Source organism: Siphateles boraxobius, unplaced genomic scaffold (genome assembly GCF_051911475.1).
Source record: "Siphateles boraxobius isolate OS27281-9 unplaced genomic scaffold, OSU_SipBor_1 19, whole genome shotgun sequence".
NCBI classification, from domain to species: Eukaryota; Metazoa; Chordata; class Actinopteri; order Cypriniformes; family Leuciscidae; genus Siphateles; species Siphateles boraxobius.
The window spans coordinates 27572124-27587972 of record NW_027508799.1 but is presented as its reverse complement, the minus strand read 5'-3'; the positions used below and the strand labels follow the sequence as shown (position 1 = coordinate 27587972).

Below are 15849 nucleotides of genomic sequence, written 5' to 3'. Positions count from 1 at the left end.
TGCTTTCCATCTACTGTAAGATCTCTTGACTGTAATGAAAATAAACTTTCCTTAAAGCTTATTCTTTGAATTTCTCTGTATCTGCACCCCTCTATTTATGTTGTATACTGCAATTCCTTCCTGTAATTCCTAGACATTGACTTGCAAAATGATTTGTGATTGCCAAAAGGATGTTTTTCTAATAGTGTTTTGAATTGATCTTATTAGTGTTTTATAGGCAGTGGAGGAGTCTGTGTATTTGTCCATGTTTGTGTACAGTTTTGAGTTTGTGTTCATGAAAATGGTGAATTGTTTCATGAATTGTGTGTTAGTGAGTGAGAAAAAATTGTAAAAGAGCATTTTTATTGATGGTTTGAAAAATCAACAACAATTAATTTCGAATCTGTACTTTAAAAACAAAATATTTAATAATGGAAAATAAAAACTATAAAGTTGTATCAAAATAATACATTAAAATTAAATCAATATATTACACTAAACAGCTTTGGTATTCAAATTGTAGATTCCTTTATACCAACAACTGCATAACATCTCGGGGACCGGAGGGGGTCAAAGAGCTGAACCAGCGCAGAATGAGAAACATTCTCCTGTAAGGAAAGGAGACAGTTAAAAATTAATTGTGACACTCTAAAATCTGAAGAGACGCTAAAGGGACATGGTGATGGAAAAAATATGAGATGGGAGGAAACCATGTCCCTTTAGGGGCTCCGTAGAAATCCATTTGCAATTTCAATATTTATTCACTATTATTTATTTATTCAATAGCGTTCCTGTAAAATTTGCCCTAAAATACCTAAAAAAGGCATACCCAAAATAAATTGCAAGCTGTTCTTGAACCATTTGGAGTATATGCAAGTAAGTAAAAAAAAAAGTCTGCATGCATGATGTTTTTCTCAATATAGAAATCAGGGATAATGACTTACAATCAATCAGGCTATACTGGTCTCGCTGTATGGTTTTGATTCACTAAAAATAACCGACTTATACATATTAATTTTTCGCAAGTGAGACTACACTGGTTGTGCTGTATATTTGTTGATTCACTAAAAAGAACAGACTCATAAGAGTCCTTAATTTGGGAATCAGACTAGATGGTCATGTTGCATGTTTTTGATTCACTAAAAACAATTGGATCATAAGATCAGGTCGTTCAGGAATCAAATTATACTGGTTTTCAACTCTGTCTGAGCTTGTATATAACCAGTAAGAGTATATTATTTTTGTATATATATATATATATATATATATATATATATATATATATATATATATATATATATATATAATTTATGTTCAGTTCCAAGAATATCCGTAAGTATAAAAGAGTATTTTGTTCAGGTCCAATAATCACCTTAACTGAAGATTGTTTTAATCCAAATTAATCCATATTACAGCTTTCTATAATCACTGACCAAAGCACATTAATATTTTTGGCAGAACACCCTGAGTACCATGTTATGAAATGGTTTATACAGGACAAAACCATCCATAGGCCAAATTGTAAAGCATATCCTGATTTCAATGTGGTTCATAGAGCCGTCGATGTGAATCCTTATCATGTTGCCAAACCCTTTAGTGTCTGACATACACAAATCATAGACCTCTGTAGAAAAACGCACAGATCTGACACAGGAGAGGTTTTACTTGCTTTACATTACATGACTGATAAGTGAACCCTGTAAGATTATGTGGAAATTACTCCCACAGAAACTTGCTGTCACTGTTTTGTGACGATAAACAAAATGATTTTGTCATGCTCTGAATTTTCAGTCTAACAATCTTCACAGGCGGCTGAGTCTGATACTCCTGACTGTCGTCGCGAGGAGGTTTGAGGTTTTATGTTCAAAGCCTGGTGGGCAAGAGGGAAATGGAGGTGTAACATAAAACCTCTGAACTCCTGTATGCTAAAATCCTTTAAAAACATTTTTTGACTGTTTTGGAGCTGCTATATGTGGCTAATGTCTGTTTGTAAAAGTTTTTGATTAGAGAAATGTGTGCTGTGGCTCTGAAGTAAAGCCTGAAACAAAAGCCCCACACCTCCAATTATATGAGGATTACCATCTTAACATGGACAAATAGGGGTCGAATATAAAACGGTGGGTAAACTGGACAACTACTATGTTCTCTACGCTAACAATTGTTTGCTTTTTTACCTGCTCTTTCAAGTAGCAAAGTCGGTCCAGGAGGATGAGACCCTCTATACATGGAGCCAAGGTTACTTTCAACTGAGGAAGATGAAAACAGCATGAGAAAGACTGATATAGCAGTGTCAGAATGAGGTTAGCAATGAAAAAATAATAGATGTACAACTTTCTATGACACTCACCATGTTAAAAGCAACCATCTCATTCATCCTGGGTGTGTAGCGATCATGATAGCTCTGAATATCATCATCAGATAGCTGAAGAAAACAAGAGATATGGACTCAATGATTTTAAATCAATAAAGGAACGAGATCATGTCCTACTTACCAACCAGGACATAAAGAAAATCTATTCTATAAAAAATTAAATATTACAAAATAAACATTAATAATATTAAATAAACATTAAACGTATTATTTTTTATTTAAATAAAAATATATCTATATAATCTGCGCTGTAGTAAGCACATATATACACACACACTTAAAGTGTTTTAACTATATATACATTACTTTGTAACATGTAATTAAAATAATTTTCTATTTTAAATACATATGTAATATTTTTCACATAAAAATAAAATATACATGAATATTAATTTGAAAAAACATATTTATAAACGTAAAATTATAAAAATAAAATTACAAATATTACAAAATAAACCAAGATTTAAACAAATAAAATAAATTATAATTTTTTTTAAAATACAAATTAAACATTTTTAATTTAAATAAAAATTATACATATAGTTGTATAAATACAATTTTAATAATTTTCGATTTTAAATACGTTATATTTTATTTATATACCAATATACATGAATATATTATATTTCATGTATTTATATAAATTGTGCATTAATAAAAGTGGTGTGCGTGTGTGTATGTATATATAAATATTCACATGTAAAAATGTTAGAAAATTTTAAATCAAATATTTTTCTATATATATATATATATATATATATATATATTCTCCCCAAAATCAGGTCACACTGATATCGCCTGGGCTTGCTGATGCCTTTTTAATAGTCTCTTGCTCACTGTACCCATATTTCCCTACTTGTCAAACATACTTTAGCCTGTTTATCTCATTAGTTTCATTGTGGTGTAATTCAGATGCATGTGGGCAGCAGACTGACACAACATTAAACGTAATATGAGAACAATTGGTTCTTACTTTAGTCTCATCCAGATCCAGCTTCCTAAGTGCCCGCCTCACATAGTCCACAAACGACGAGGCTTTGGAGTACACGTTCCCAACACGTTTCTCACTGCCAAAAGGAAATAAAACACTGCATCATATAAAAAATAAACTAACATAAAGTTGAACTGAATTATGAAGTAGTTTAGAGACTGATATTAACATACACACAGTAAGTCACATGCAGAGGGTGAACTTTGCACTCCTTGTTGACTTGCACATTACCGTAACCTGATGGTGTGGCTTTGACTCACAAGTTTAATAAAAAATTGAAAACAGGGCTTTAGGGTTTGACTCATGAGCATCAGTCACCATTGCATCAGATCTGCTCTGTACAGTCATGATCAAATATCTCGATAAACATTTCTCAGCCTCCGCAAAAGGAAGGAAGGACCGGAGGGAATCTGGAGCCTCTTTATTCTCTCCTCTAGTTTACTAAAGCTCTCCGACGACTAAAACAAAGACAGGCGCTTGTTTTCTGTCTAATGAGCAGATGATGTGGTGAGAGTGCTGTCGATGAGATATCTGATCCTGGTGTTTGTGAGGGGAACGGCGTCAGTGAGGGAGCTTAATATTTGTCATCGTGTGCGTTTCACACTGAGAGTGGCTCATCAGGGGGTCTGGGGTGTGTGTTTAATTTTTATGGAGTGTTTTCAGATATAGGACATTAAACTATTTTTTAGGGTTCTGCATTGCACTATAATAACCGCCAAACCTCTAATACTTGGTTTAAGTGCTCCTGTTATGCTATTTCAAAGGTTCCTAATTTTGTTTTGGAGGTGTCCTTCAGTGTGTTTACATGCAGCCAAGGTCAAAAAACACTTTAACTTTCTCATATACATTGCAGCATCACCTCTTTTCTCACTGTGTCTGAAACGTTCGATAATAGATTCCGTCTCTCACAACCCTCCTTTTCGAGAACCTACTCTGCTCTGATTGGTCAGACGGCCTAGTCTGTTTTGATTGGTCTATTGGAAACTGAAGTTGGAAGTGCATGCAAGGTGGATTTGCTTTCACAGCACAGAAAACAGCATCTTCTCAACATGTCGACAACACAAACTAAACTCTTCCAGTCATCATCTTCAACTTCAGTGTTTGAGGGCGGGTCAAAGTAGACCTTGTTCGCCGGCGGCCAATGAAGACCATAGGCTGGCATTATGCGAATTTGTTACAAACCTATGTACGTTTATGCATAAAGTAAGACTGGAATGACTAATGACTCATTTCAGGCGTACACTTGCACTTTGATCTTTGAAACTATACAGAACTTGTACATTCAGAAACAGCTACTGTATATAACACACTACATGAAAGATACTACCCCAAAAAGCACAATAGGGGCACAGTAGGGGTACATGCATCTAAAAGCCATAAAACAAACAGAGCTATTATTAATAATATCAGGCACACCACAGTAACAAAACAAATCTAGTATGCTATAATTATGACACAAAATCAATAATTTTTGATTTTAATAATTTTAAAAGCAAAATACCTTTTAAAGCAATCGTAGTGATCCTGTAAAATAACATGGAGGACCGCCCGATAAAAAAGTGACTCCATAGGCAGCTGTAACAGTCAAGAAACCCTGTTAACATCAGTCCAAACTATTTAGTTTCATTTCAAAACTGATTTTGATGTTTTTACTTATTTATGCAATGCATACTTGTGTTTGCTTACTTATGTGTGTTTTTAATCACATCATTTGAAGTGTTTCTCCCATTTGTGGCAAGTTTAAAAACAGATTGTGTCATATTTTTCCATTACAATTATGTCATTCAAACAATCAACTGTGCAGAAGACAGCACAAAGAGATTGTACGCGCTGACCGCTTCACCTCTGAACTTCCGTTCATTTTTAATCGAGAAAAAAATCGAATTAAAATACACAGTGCATCTAATTAAATCACATAAATATGCATAGTCGCATATGCTGTAAGTTCTGGCATTCAAGCCTGACCAACACATTATGATCAGCTGTGCAAACAGCTCTGGTTGCAAGAGACTGCGCTCCTTATATGCAAATCTTACAGGGGAATTGGGATTTTAATTGAAATATTCATATTAATATGATATGACACAATCAAGTACTCACCCCTCCTCCGGCAGACACCCTCTCCAGAGCCTGAGAAGGGGAAATTAGTTTGTGAAGAGCTTAATATTAGTCAAGCCTGCTGGAATCAAGCTTGAATGTGATAACTAAACAAATGACATGAGTTGATAGTCGCTTTTAGTTTAAAAGCAGATACACTGTGTTCATCTTACAAAAAAAAAATCACCTGATTGTAATAAACAACATTTTTACAACATCTATCTGATAAGCAAAGGATGTGGTTGATGATGCGTGGGCAATGTGAGATGTTTTAGTGACGTGTGAGGCAGACTTACGAGACATGCTGACATCCTGGCATTTCGACCACAGAAACAGGCCTGATCCTTCAGATACTGACTCATGGGGAAACCACACACACCACTGACACACCCTGACCCACACCGAAAAAACAGAGAAGAAAATCAAACATCTTTTTTACATTAACTACCGTTCAAAAGTTTGGGGTCTGTAAGATTTTTATTAGACTTTTATTCAGCAAGGATACATTAAAATTGATCCAAAAAGATTCATATTTCAAATAAATGCTGTTCTTTTAATCTTTCTATTTTATCAAAGAATCCTGGAAAAATATAGTTTTCCCACAGTTTTCCACATTGATAATAAGAATTTTTTCTTGACCACCAAATCAGCATTAAAATGATTTCTGAAGGATCATGTGACACTAAGGACAGGAGTAATGATAATGAAAATGTAGCTTTTATCATAGGAATACATTACCTTTGAAAAAATATTAAAATATAAAAGTTATTTTAAATTGTAATAATATTTTACAATATTGTTTTTTTATGCTATTTCTGAATAAAAATATAAACAGACTGTAAAATATAACGGACAGAATATATAAGAGACTTCTTTTAAAAACATTACAAATCGTATCAACCCCAAATTTTTTAGGGTATGTCAAAACTAAAGCAGATTTCTAAACACTGAACATTTTGTGGAAGAACCTGTTGAGCACATGCCATTCAAAACAGAGTTTGAGGCCTATCCATGGTGCAGATAAACTCTGTTTATACCAGATATCATGCTAACCTAAACCATGCCAAACTAACAGGATCCAGAGTCCGGCTCAGGCCTGAAATGTGTGTGTGTGTGTGTGTGTGTGTGTGTGTGTGTGTGTGTGTGTGTGTGTGTGTGTGTGTGTGTGTGTGTGTGTGTGTGTGTGTATATAGTGAAACAAACGTGTGTGTGTGAGTGAAAAAGAATGAGGTGTGTATAAAAAAAATGTACAGAGAGAAGGACTGTGTGCAGAAGTTCAGTGTGATTTCATAACGAAAGGTATGCCTCATTGTGAGTGAACTTTAACACTGTCTTGATTCGACCAATCGCTGTGGGGCTTTAAACTCAGGATCTTCAGTATGATTTTTTGGGTTCCCCAATATAACAGGGTTTAAAGCTAATGAGTGTAATTTTTTTGATGAAAATACTAATTTTAGACGCAGAGTAGCCATTCAAAGGTTGACTGCTTAACTAATGAGGTTTGTGGGCAGGACTTCCTGTTTCCTGTTTCAGTAGGAGACATCGTATAGGCTCTTTTTGAATTGAGTCTGAAAATGCAGGCCCTTTGCAGAGATATCATAGAAAAAGTATTAGGCTGTTAATTCTGATCAGGCAAGCAAAACTCAATGCAAAATCTTTGTAACTCTGTGGGGTTCCACTAATGGCACAAAAATTACACACTTCGCCTTTAAACGCACAGCATGATGCTGTAAACATGCCAGCTTTTTTAGACTAAAAGGCACATTGTGTATATCCATTGTGTGGAACTGCATTTGTTTCGCTCCGTATTGTTTCTTCTTCAGAACAAACGTGCTTGTAAAGCGAGCCGCTGAAGCCCTGAAAACTCTGACATCATCATGCTGAAAATGCCACATGTTGTACTGACTCTTCTTGATTTAGTGAGATCAAACAGACAGTGTGTGGAGAGGGAGAGTGTTTGTGATGTCAGTCCAACATTTGAACACACTTCATGTGTTTTAGCTCTTTCCCTGTAGCAATCGAGAGTCTGTGATGTGATCACCAGGCTTTAAAAGACTGATACATTATTGTAGTCCTGCTGTGTAGCATTGGACACTGACTCAATCGACAGTAATTATGTGATCAAAATTTCATATTTTGCAGGCTCTCAATCCTTACTGCAGTGTCTCCTCTAAGAAAAAGTATCCAAGAGAAGGGAAAAAACAGTGAGCGACCGAGAGAAACCACATGGTCTCTTGGGACTAGCACCATTTCTTAAAGGGATAGTTCGCCTAAAAATGGCAATTCTTAATGTCATCTGCAGAATATCAAAGATATTTTGAAATCATCTCACTGTTTTTTGTCCATGCAATGAAAGTCACCATTATATCAATAATAATAACAAGCATTATTATTAAATAATAAAATTATTAATGAAAAATTGCATTTATTTAATAAACAAACAAAAACAATTAATTATTCATTGAAAAATGAAACTTTTATAAGTAATAATGAAAATAATAATAATAATTATTATTATTATTTTGTTATAAATGTATTAATACCTGTTTTATATTTAATAATACTTTGTTGTTGTTTTACATTATTTGACCCAGAATTGACTCAGGGCTGCAAAAATGTCAAATTTAATTAATTATTTAAAAATATGAATATTTAATAATAATAATAATTATTATTATTATTATTATTATTATTATTATTATTATTATTAAGTATTCATATTTTAAATGACATAATAGTTATATTTATAATTAAAAAGAAAAAATATTAATAATACTAACAAACATTATTATTACATAAATAAACAATGAAATTAATGAACTTGTTAATTAAATACTGAATTTATTTAATAAATAAACAAAAACAACAATTTATAATTTGACTCAGGATTGGCCCAGGGCTGTAAAAAATTTCAATTCTTTATTTAACTAATTATTTAATAATATTGATGATTTGGATATATAATTTTAGAGTGTTATGTTATTATTGTATATATTAATTATTAGGATGTTACAAGTACATTATTATTATTATATTATTAATAATATAAAATTATACATTTATTTAATAAACAAGCAAGCAACAACACCAATAACTCTTTATAAAATAATTGGTACATGTTATAATAATAACAATAATAATAAATTATAAGTAGTATTTTTTATTATTATTATTTTACATTTTTTGACCCAGGATTGGCACAGGGCTGCACATTGCTGGAAAGAACATTATGCAAGAACTAAAATTACACACATCTTATCTTGTTTGAAGATTTGGGCACCCGGTTCGACAGAGACTGATGTGTTCACGTGTGTGTGGGACAGGAAGTGTTCTTACCCTGTCTGTCCTCATCAAACTCTTCAGAAAGCAGGTGGTAGCAGCAGCCCACACTGCAAACGGCCCGCAGCTCCTGTTTGGCCCCGAACATCCGCAGAGTGCTGGGAGCCAGATCTCCACACGTATGCAGGCCAACCAGAACTGCATCCTGGGTACCGGCCAAAGAGGGGGAGAGAGAGAGAGAAAAGGGTAATTTGGTGAAATCAACACAGACCGTTTGCCATCTCTCATTGATCATAAATAATTTGCTATGGACAGATCCAAGTCCCTCTCCATTCTTGAGCTCAATTTCACCTAATTAACATGATTAGGATAATCGCAGGCGTCTCGCTGAGCTGTAATAGCAATGATACAACTTCTGCTCTATAATCAAAGCCCACAGCTGGACAACTATTGCAGCATAGCGTGTCTCTTGTGCTATTATATGAGTTTAGTACACATAAATTATGTGTGATCCTTAGAGAATATCATATGAAATGAATTCACAACACATTCGCAATGAAAAAAAAATTTGTATCATGGACCAAATGCTTCAAAATGTATGTAAAAACACAGCTTCAGCTATATAAGACTCATACTGTGTGAGAAAAATAGTAAAAGAGATATAAAGATAAAAAATATACAATAAAAGACAAATTATTTATTTAATAATAATAGTTTATTTATTTATTAGTAGTTGTAGTAGTTGTAGTAGTAGCAGTAGTAAAAATTACAATTATAATATAGTTAAATTGAATTTAAGTTGACAAAACTACAAAATCAATTATTTACATAACTCATTATTTACTACTAATAATAATAACAAAACTTATTAAATAATGAAGGAAATAATTCATTTGATAAATGAACAACAATAAATTATCATTCATTATAAAATAAAACATTTCATCATAAATAATAATAATACTTATCATCATTATCATTAATAAATAATGAATTAAATAAACAATTGGTTCAATAAGTTGTACAATTTGTACAACTATAGATTTAATAAATTAAATAATTATTTAATGTAATTTTATTATTATTATTTTACATTATACATATTGTGTATTATTTTTTAAATGAATAATACATTATTATTGTTGTTGATGATGTCATTTTATATTTTAACCAATTTTCTCCCTTGGTTAAAACCCCTTAATAATTCTAAAATGTATTATTAATTATTTTACAGTGAATTATAAATGATTATTATTCCACTAGTTTTCTCCCCCGTGTGTTCTGACATCCACTCACCTCCAGCTCTGTGATCAGCGTCTTGAGTTCAGTTTCTGCAGTGACGTATGAGGTCAGAGGGGAAAACAGGCTGCTGTCGCTGTCGTTCCTCCTCCCCTCCCTCTCTTTCCTCTCCAGGTTGTCCCTCTTCCTCCTCTCTCGTTCCTCCAGGCTCAGCTGGCTGGGGTGGACACGAGGAGAAGCGTCCTCTATGACGTCCAGAGACAGCGTGCTGAGGAAGCTGCTTCCTGCATCCCGATCACTGGGGTCTAATGTGACATTATCTGAAGCGGATAAATCACTGGAGACTTGTTTTGATAAATCACTGGGTTCCTCTTGAGCCACAAACCTTCCTTTTTCCTTTGTAATAAAGTTTTTGTTGCCATCACTGTTCTCACAGTTTCTGCTGTGTTGTTTACTCCCATCCTCACTGTCCAAAGCTTGATTCCCACTGGCTCTGTTCTGTTTCTGATAGGCTTTGGAGAACTTCTTCAGTTTCCTGTTCCTCTCCTGAGCTCCATGTGTGTTGGTGCTAGAAGAGTCGATACCGAAAACTTGTAGGTTAAACTGCATGGATAGATAGGAGCACAGGTAGCCTTTCCCAGAACCCACGTCTATCACCTGAGATGCAGAAACTGACGATGAAAAAGATGCAATTCAGAACAAAAAATTGAACTAAACTCAATTTGAAATGTTGTTACCTGTTTGACCCGGCAGCATTCAGCCAAACTAGCCACAACCTCAGACATTGCCTGCACCTCATGGGCTTTCTTACAGTTCATAAACTCATCTGGAACGGGAACTTTGTCTGGTGACTCTGCTATGGAAATTACAGACAATGCATGAGATATATAACCTTGTAATAACCTGAATGCGACATGCATAATAATCTCAATAATGATTCAGAGTGGAATGCAAATGTGCTTTTCAGTGCTTCTGATCTGACTGCAGTTACCCGCTATAGTGTCTCCATATATCAGTGTCAGATTCTCCATCAGCTCTTGCAGCTGCATACAGACCCCCAGACCCGGGAAACTGTGGGCTTTAGCTGCCCTCAGCAGGGCTGATGTGTCCACCAACTTCTTTGAGGCATTACAGAAACCAAAGGTGGTGTTTTTCTTCTCTAAAAGCAAAAACACTACTATGAAATACAGCTGATTTAATAGAGTCCAATGCACTTTAGTTCAATACATAATACATATATAATATTATACAAGTACCAAGGAGCTCCTAAGGGAATATGATATAAAAAATATAAGATAGGATATAAAAAGTATAAGATTTAAAAGCATTGAAATATAGTTTTTTTTTCAATGCTCACACCTCATATTAATTTCACAAACGGTTTGCGAACGAACGGAAAGTTTCTTGGGGGAACCCAAAAGCATTAAAATATAATTTTTCCTCACATCTCTTTTTTTCAACCACTGAAAGACGTCAAATGAAGGCTAATAAGTGTAAACTACATGTAAAAATAACTCTACAGAGGAGACTTTTTTACAGATATATGCACTATATATTGCAAACTTACATATCTTAAATGACTCTTATTAAAATATATTATCATTATTACTACTATAAAAACGTTAATTTGTATACAAATCAGTTGTTAATTTTAACCTTTAATAACGTGCTGACAACTTTTTTTCTTTAAGAAAAACGAGCATAGTAATTAACGTACTAACTATCAATGCATATCCAAATTAATTGATATTGAATCGAGATCGAAATGAGTGAATCGAATAATTCTCACTCAAAAGTTGGCAGCCCAGTTGTAATGTACTGAATAAATAAATGTTTATATTAGTATGCTATATCAAATTAATAATTTTAAATATGAATCAAATTAAATGATACTGCTGCAGACCATTTTGTGATTTTACTCCACAAAATAATGTAGTGTTCTGGGTAAATGTTAAAGAAAATTTGCATATATTTGCACAAATTATGCAAATAATAAAAAGGATGACCAGATTGAGTCCATCTTACCTTCTACCGCCCCCACGCGATCATCAGTGGAACTGATAGAATGCAACACTTCTTCAGGACTCACACACATGAACGTGCTCCAAACATCACGCGTGAAAAAGTCCACTGTGTGTGCATTCAAGATGCTTAGCGATATGGAGAGAAAGCGCTTAACTTCTGCTATTTTCCTTTTTAAAGTGTCAATAGGCAAGTCATTAAATGCCATTATTCACGACACAGAAAAGTGAGAATTTCGCGTGAGAGCTGCAGCTGTTGACACATTTTCTGTATTTAAGACATAAGTAGTCAAATCAGGATATGATTCCTCTGAGCGACCAAATGGGCGGCCATTTTGAGTGTACAAGTCAGCGTTTTGTTATGAGCGAATAGAATATAATACATTGTCCTCACACAAATGGTGCTTATTTTGATTAGTAATGCCTTGCGACCACACGTATTCCGTACGTCATCGTTGTGCGTCTAGACACGAGAGCATCCGTCTTGTCCACATACTAGCGTCAATCATGGCACCGTTAAAACAAAACTCAAAAAGTCAAGGTCCGTTTAGAGGAAAACACTTCAATAACACATTTTCACATGGTGGTTTATCACACAACGCTAAAAAAAAAAGAAAATGGGTTCCGGAGAACAAAGTTTTTGATGGTAGTTTAAAAGAGGGTGAGTAGTTGACTTTAAATCCATCAACGTACATACTTAATATTTTTGTAAATATATTTCGATGTAGAAAACACTCATTAATTAAACACATTTTCAATAACAAATAAAGATGTCTGATATTACATCCTTTAAAAATCAAGTGTACAATAACGTGCTTAGTTCTTTGATATGTAATCTATGAAAAACGTTTATACAATTTTCTAAAGAAAATATATTTAATTTGTGAATAAATTGCAATAATGTATATTTGAATAACGTAATAGATCCGTAATAATCCATAATAAAGGACTCAAATTGTTATGTATTCTGTTTGAATCTCATCTCTGTCTCATGTTTCTTCATCAGGTCAGGGTTTTGCCTTCAAAAGGAAGGAGAAAGTAAGACATGAATACAATAAACTTCTTCGAAAGGAGAGGAAGAAAAATCAAGCATCAAAAGTCCAGTTAGAGGAGAAATATCCCGAGCATCTGAGACATCTGTACCTGGCTGAAAAAGAACGACTAGATGAAGAAGAGCAGGAGAAAAAGAAGAAAAGATGTGAAGGAAGAGCACTGGATAAAGAGACAGAGTCAGATGATGAACTAAACATGGGGTCGGATTCTTTACATTCTCCTGAGAAACACGTCTTCAACACAACGACTGACCAAACTACCACCCCTGATTCATCTAATAAACCAGCACAGTCTGACAGGTACAGTAACAGATAGTGTGATATATAATATATATTTGTATATGTGTGTGTGTGTGTGTGTATTATATTCAAATAATAGTCCATTTGCATCAGTAAAGCCACATTCCTGATTTGTGTCATCAGCTCCCACAAGGCCCCGTTCATCCAAAGGAAGCATAAAATGTCTTCGTATCAAAAGACAAAGCAAGAATATGAGAAAATGAAGGAGGAACGTGAACGAAAAAAAGAGGTGAGGCAAAAGAAACTGGCCAATATAAAATGATTACATCTAACAAATGTATTCTCCATGCAAGAGCCTACAAATGCAGTCCTTTTAACCAGTATGGTGGAAATGTTGTACAGTTTTCTATTTCCTAATGAATCTCCTATGTGATGTCATTAAAGGGATAGTTCACCCAATAATGAAAATTCTGTCATCATTTACTCATCCTCATGTTGTTCCAAACCCGCAAGACTTCTTCGTAACAGAGATTTCTGTCCCTCCATTGACACTCCACGCAATTACCACTTTGTAAGATTGTAAAAACTTTACTTGAATTTTCTGAAGAGAAAATTATATGATGAATGGATTTAATTTAGGTTTTTATTCACATATAGACATTCATCTTACACATCAGTTGTGGTAAACATAAGCTCAAGCTTGTGAGAATTAATAATGAGGTTCATTCTCGTGTTACGCAGCACGTTTGAGCTTCAGCAAGAACCAATGAGGTTTGTTCTCGCGCGTCAAGCAAGTTTGGTTGAGTTTCTGTTTATTTTCGCTGATCAATGTTTATATGTGAACCTGGACCACAAAACCAGTCACATGGGTAGTTGTTTTTAAATAGAGATTTATACATCATCTGAAAGCTGAATAAATAAGCTTTCTATTGATGTATGGTTTGTTAGGAATATTTGCGCGAGATTCAACTATTTGAAAAACTGGATTCTGAGGGTGCAAAATTGTCTTTAAAGTTGTCCATTTATGTTTGTGATTGTGATGCATTCACTCACAAAAATAAATGTTTTACATATTTACGGTAGGAAATGTACAAAATATCTTCATGGAACATGATCTTTACTTAATATCCTAATGAATTTTGGCATAAAAGAAAATTCGATAATTTTGACCCATACAATGTATTGTAGGCTATTGCCACAAATATACCCGTGCTACTTGTGACTGGTTTTGTGATCCAGGGTCACATCTCACCGTGAGGAGGCTCTGAAGAAATACAAGGAAAAGAAAATGGCAACATATCAGCTGTTGAAGAGAAAAACCAAATGTGAATAAAAGCCTAAATTCAATCTGTTCGTCATTTAAAATGATCGTGTCTCTTGGTAGTTGCGTGGACTGTCAATGGAAGGACGGAAATCTCTCAGATTTCTTTTAAAATATCTTACAGGTTTGGAACGACGTGAGGGTGAGTAATTGATGACATTTTTTTAATTTTTGGGTGAACTGAGCCTTTAAGGAAGATCCATTATGTCATGTACATGTATACATTTTCACCACCCTTACATTCTTTTCCTAAATGATTGACGCATGTTTTATTATGTGTGTCTCTGTAGGAATTCTTGAAAGACAAATCTCAGCGTGAGGAGGCTCTGAAGAAATACAAGGAAAAGAAAATGGCCACATATCAGCTGTTGAAGAGAAAAACCAAGAAGGGTCAGCCCAACCTCAACCTGCAGATGGAGCTATTGCTGCAAAAGATTCAAGATCAGCGCAAATAATTCAGCATCAGACTCAAAAACTGTTTCAAGTTGTTTAAAGTATTTTAAAGTAAAAATGCACCATCACACAATAAAATGTGCAGTTTGGGTGAGTGTTTTTAACATAGTGTATAACTGTCTTTATAGTAATATTTTTTTTAAATAAAAGGTTAAATTATGCTCTACTTAAGTTAATTCAAGCTGACAGTACACTATAAATACTATTATTAAATACTTATAGCAGTAAGTTTATGGAAAAATGTGATGCCTAATAATAATCTATTAAGATGTAAATCCATTTTATCATTATATTTAGGTAGATAATGCTGTCAGCAGCTGAACTGCCTAACCGTTTTTTCAACTTCTTTAAACATTTATAGTGTTTTGCATCATCTTCTCATTTCCTCTAATTGCTTTTTAAAGATATATATATATGTAATTTGTGACAAACGTAATGAATGAATGGTATCTTTTGTTTATTAGGTAAAAAATATAATAGGCCACATATTAAAATACAAATTCTACAAAATTTGTTGCAATGCATGTAGTAACCTTTTATACAAAAATGTTTAAGATAACGAAAACATGAATCTTTAACACCAGTTTCAGAAACAGTAATATGATTTGATGAAGAGGCAGTGGGTGTGGTCAGTGAGTCATATGGCTCCTCCTTCTTTATTTGACTCCTCCTCCACATCATCATAGTCTGTTTTTAAAAACAAAAGCAAACTGATCATTTTCATTGTAATAATTACATCAATATGTAGTTTAAATGAGAAACATAACAAATAAAAATGAATGTATATAAATGTTACAATAACCTAC

The 15849-nt window shown here is 33.8% G+C and overlaps 3 protein-coding genes across 4 annotated transcripts in view; 1 reads left to right on the top strand and 2 right to left on the bottom strand.

Moving 5' to 3' along the window:
- The window catches only part of LOC143742040 (scavenger receptor cysteine-rich type 1 protein M130-like), a 75164-nt gene that overhangs the window by 58898 nt on the left and 417 nt on the right, over positions 1-15849 (bottom strand). The window lies entirely within an intron of this gene.
- On the bottom strand, positions 326-12310 carry mettl25 (methyltransferase like 25). 2 transcript variants are annotated; one of them, XM_077234686.1, is made up of 12 exons: positions 11982-12310; positions 10948-11115; positions 10694-10812; positions 10014-10613; positions 8775-8922; positions 5735-5829; positions 5442-5471; positions 4843-4916; positions 3324-3417; positions 2327-2401; positions 2154-2225; positions 326-587 (listed from the first exon to the last, which is right to left on the bottom strand). In XM_077234686.1, exons 1-12 carry the CDS (start codon positions 12184-12186, stop codon positions 492-494), a joined length of 1776 nt encoding a protein of 591 aa, XP_077090801.1. In that variant the 5' UTR covers positions 12187-12310; the 3' UTR covers positions 326-491. The 2 variants fall into 2 exon arrangements, with proteins under 2 accessions (XP_077090801.1, XP_077090802.1); XM_077234687.1 differs by having other exon boundaries at positions 10694-10809.
- Positions 12352-15848, top strand: ccdc59 (coiled-coil domain containing 59). Its single transcript, XM_077234694.1, has 4 exons — positions 12352-12638; positions 12984-13329; positions 13453-13558; positions 14881-15848. The coding sequence occupies exons 1-4, from the start codon at positions 12398-12400 to the stop codon at positions 15043-15045; spliced, it is 858 nt and encodes a 285-aa protein (XP_077090809.1). The 5' UTR covers positions 12352-12397; the 3' UTR covers positions 15046-15848.

Coding starts and splice junctions, on each gene's coding strand:
- mettl25 (XM_077234686.1), bottom strand. CDS start 12,186: ATGGCATTTAATGACTTGCCTATTGACACTTTAAAAAGGAAAATAGCA. Junction 8,923..10,013: donor CGCTGATCACAGAGCTGGAG/GTGAGTGGATGT, acceptor GCCGGTACCCAG/GATGCAGTTCTGGTTGGCCT. Junction 2,402..3,323: donor TGGATCTGGATGAGACTAAA/GTAAGAACCAAT, acceptor TGTTTTCTTCAG/CTATCTGATGATGATATTCA.
- ccdc59 (XM_077234694.1), top strand. CDS start 12,398: ATGCCTTGCGACCACACGTATTCCGTACGTCATCGTTGTGCGTCTAGA. Junction 12,639..12,983: donor TGATGGTAGTTTAAAAGAGG/GTGAGTAGTTGA, acceptor TTTCTTCATCAG/GTCAGGGTTTTGCCTTCAAA. Junction 13,330..13,452: donor AAACCAGCACAGTCTGACAG/GTACAGTAACAG, acceptor TTGTGTCATCAG/CTCCCACAAGGCCCCGTTCA.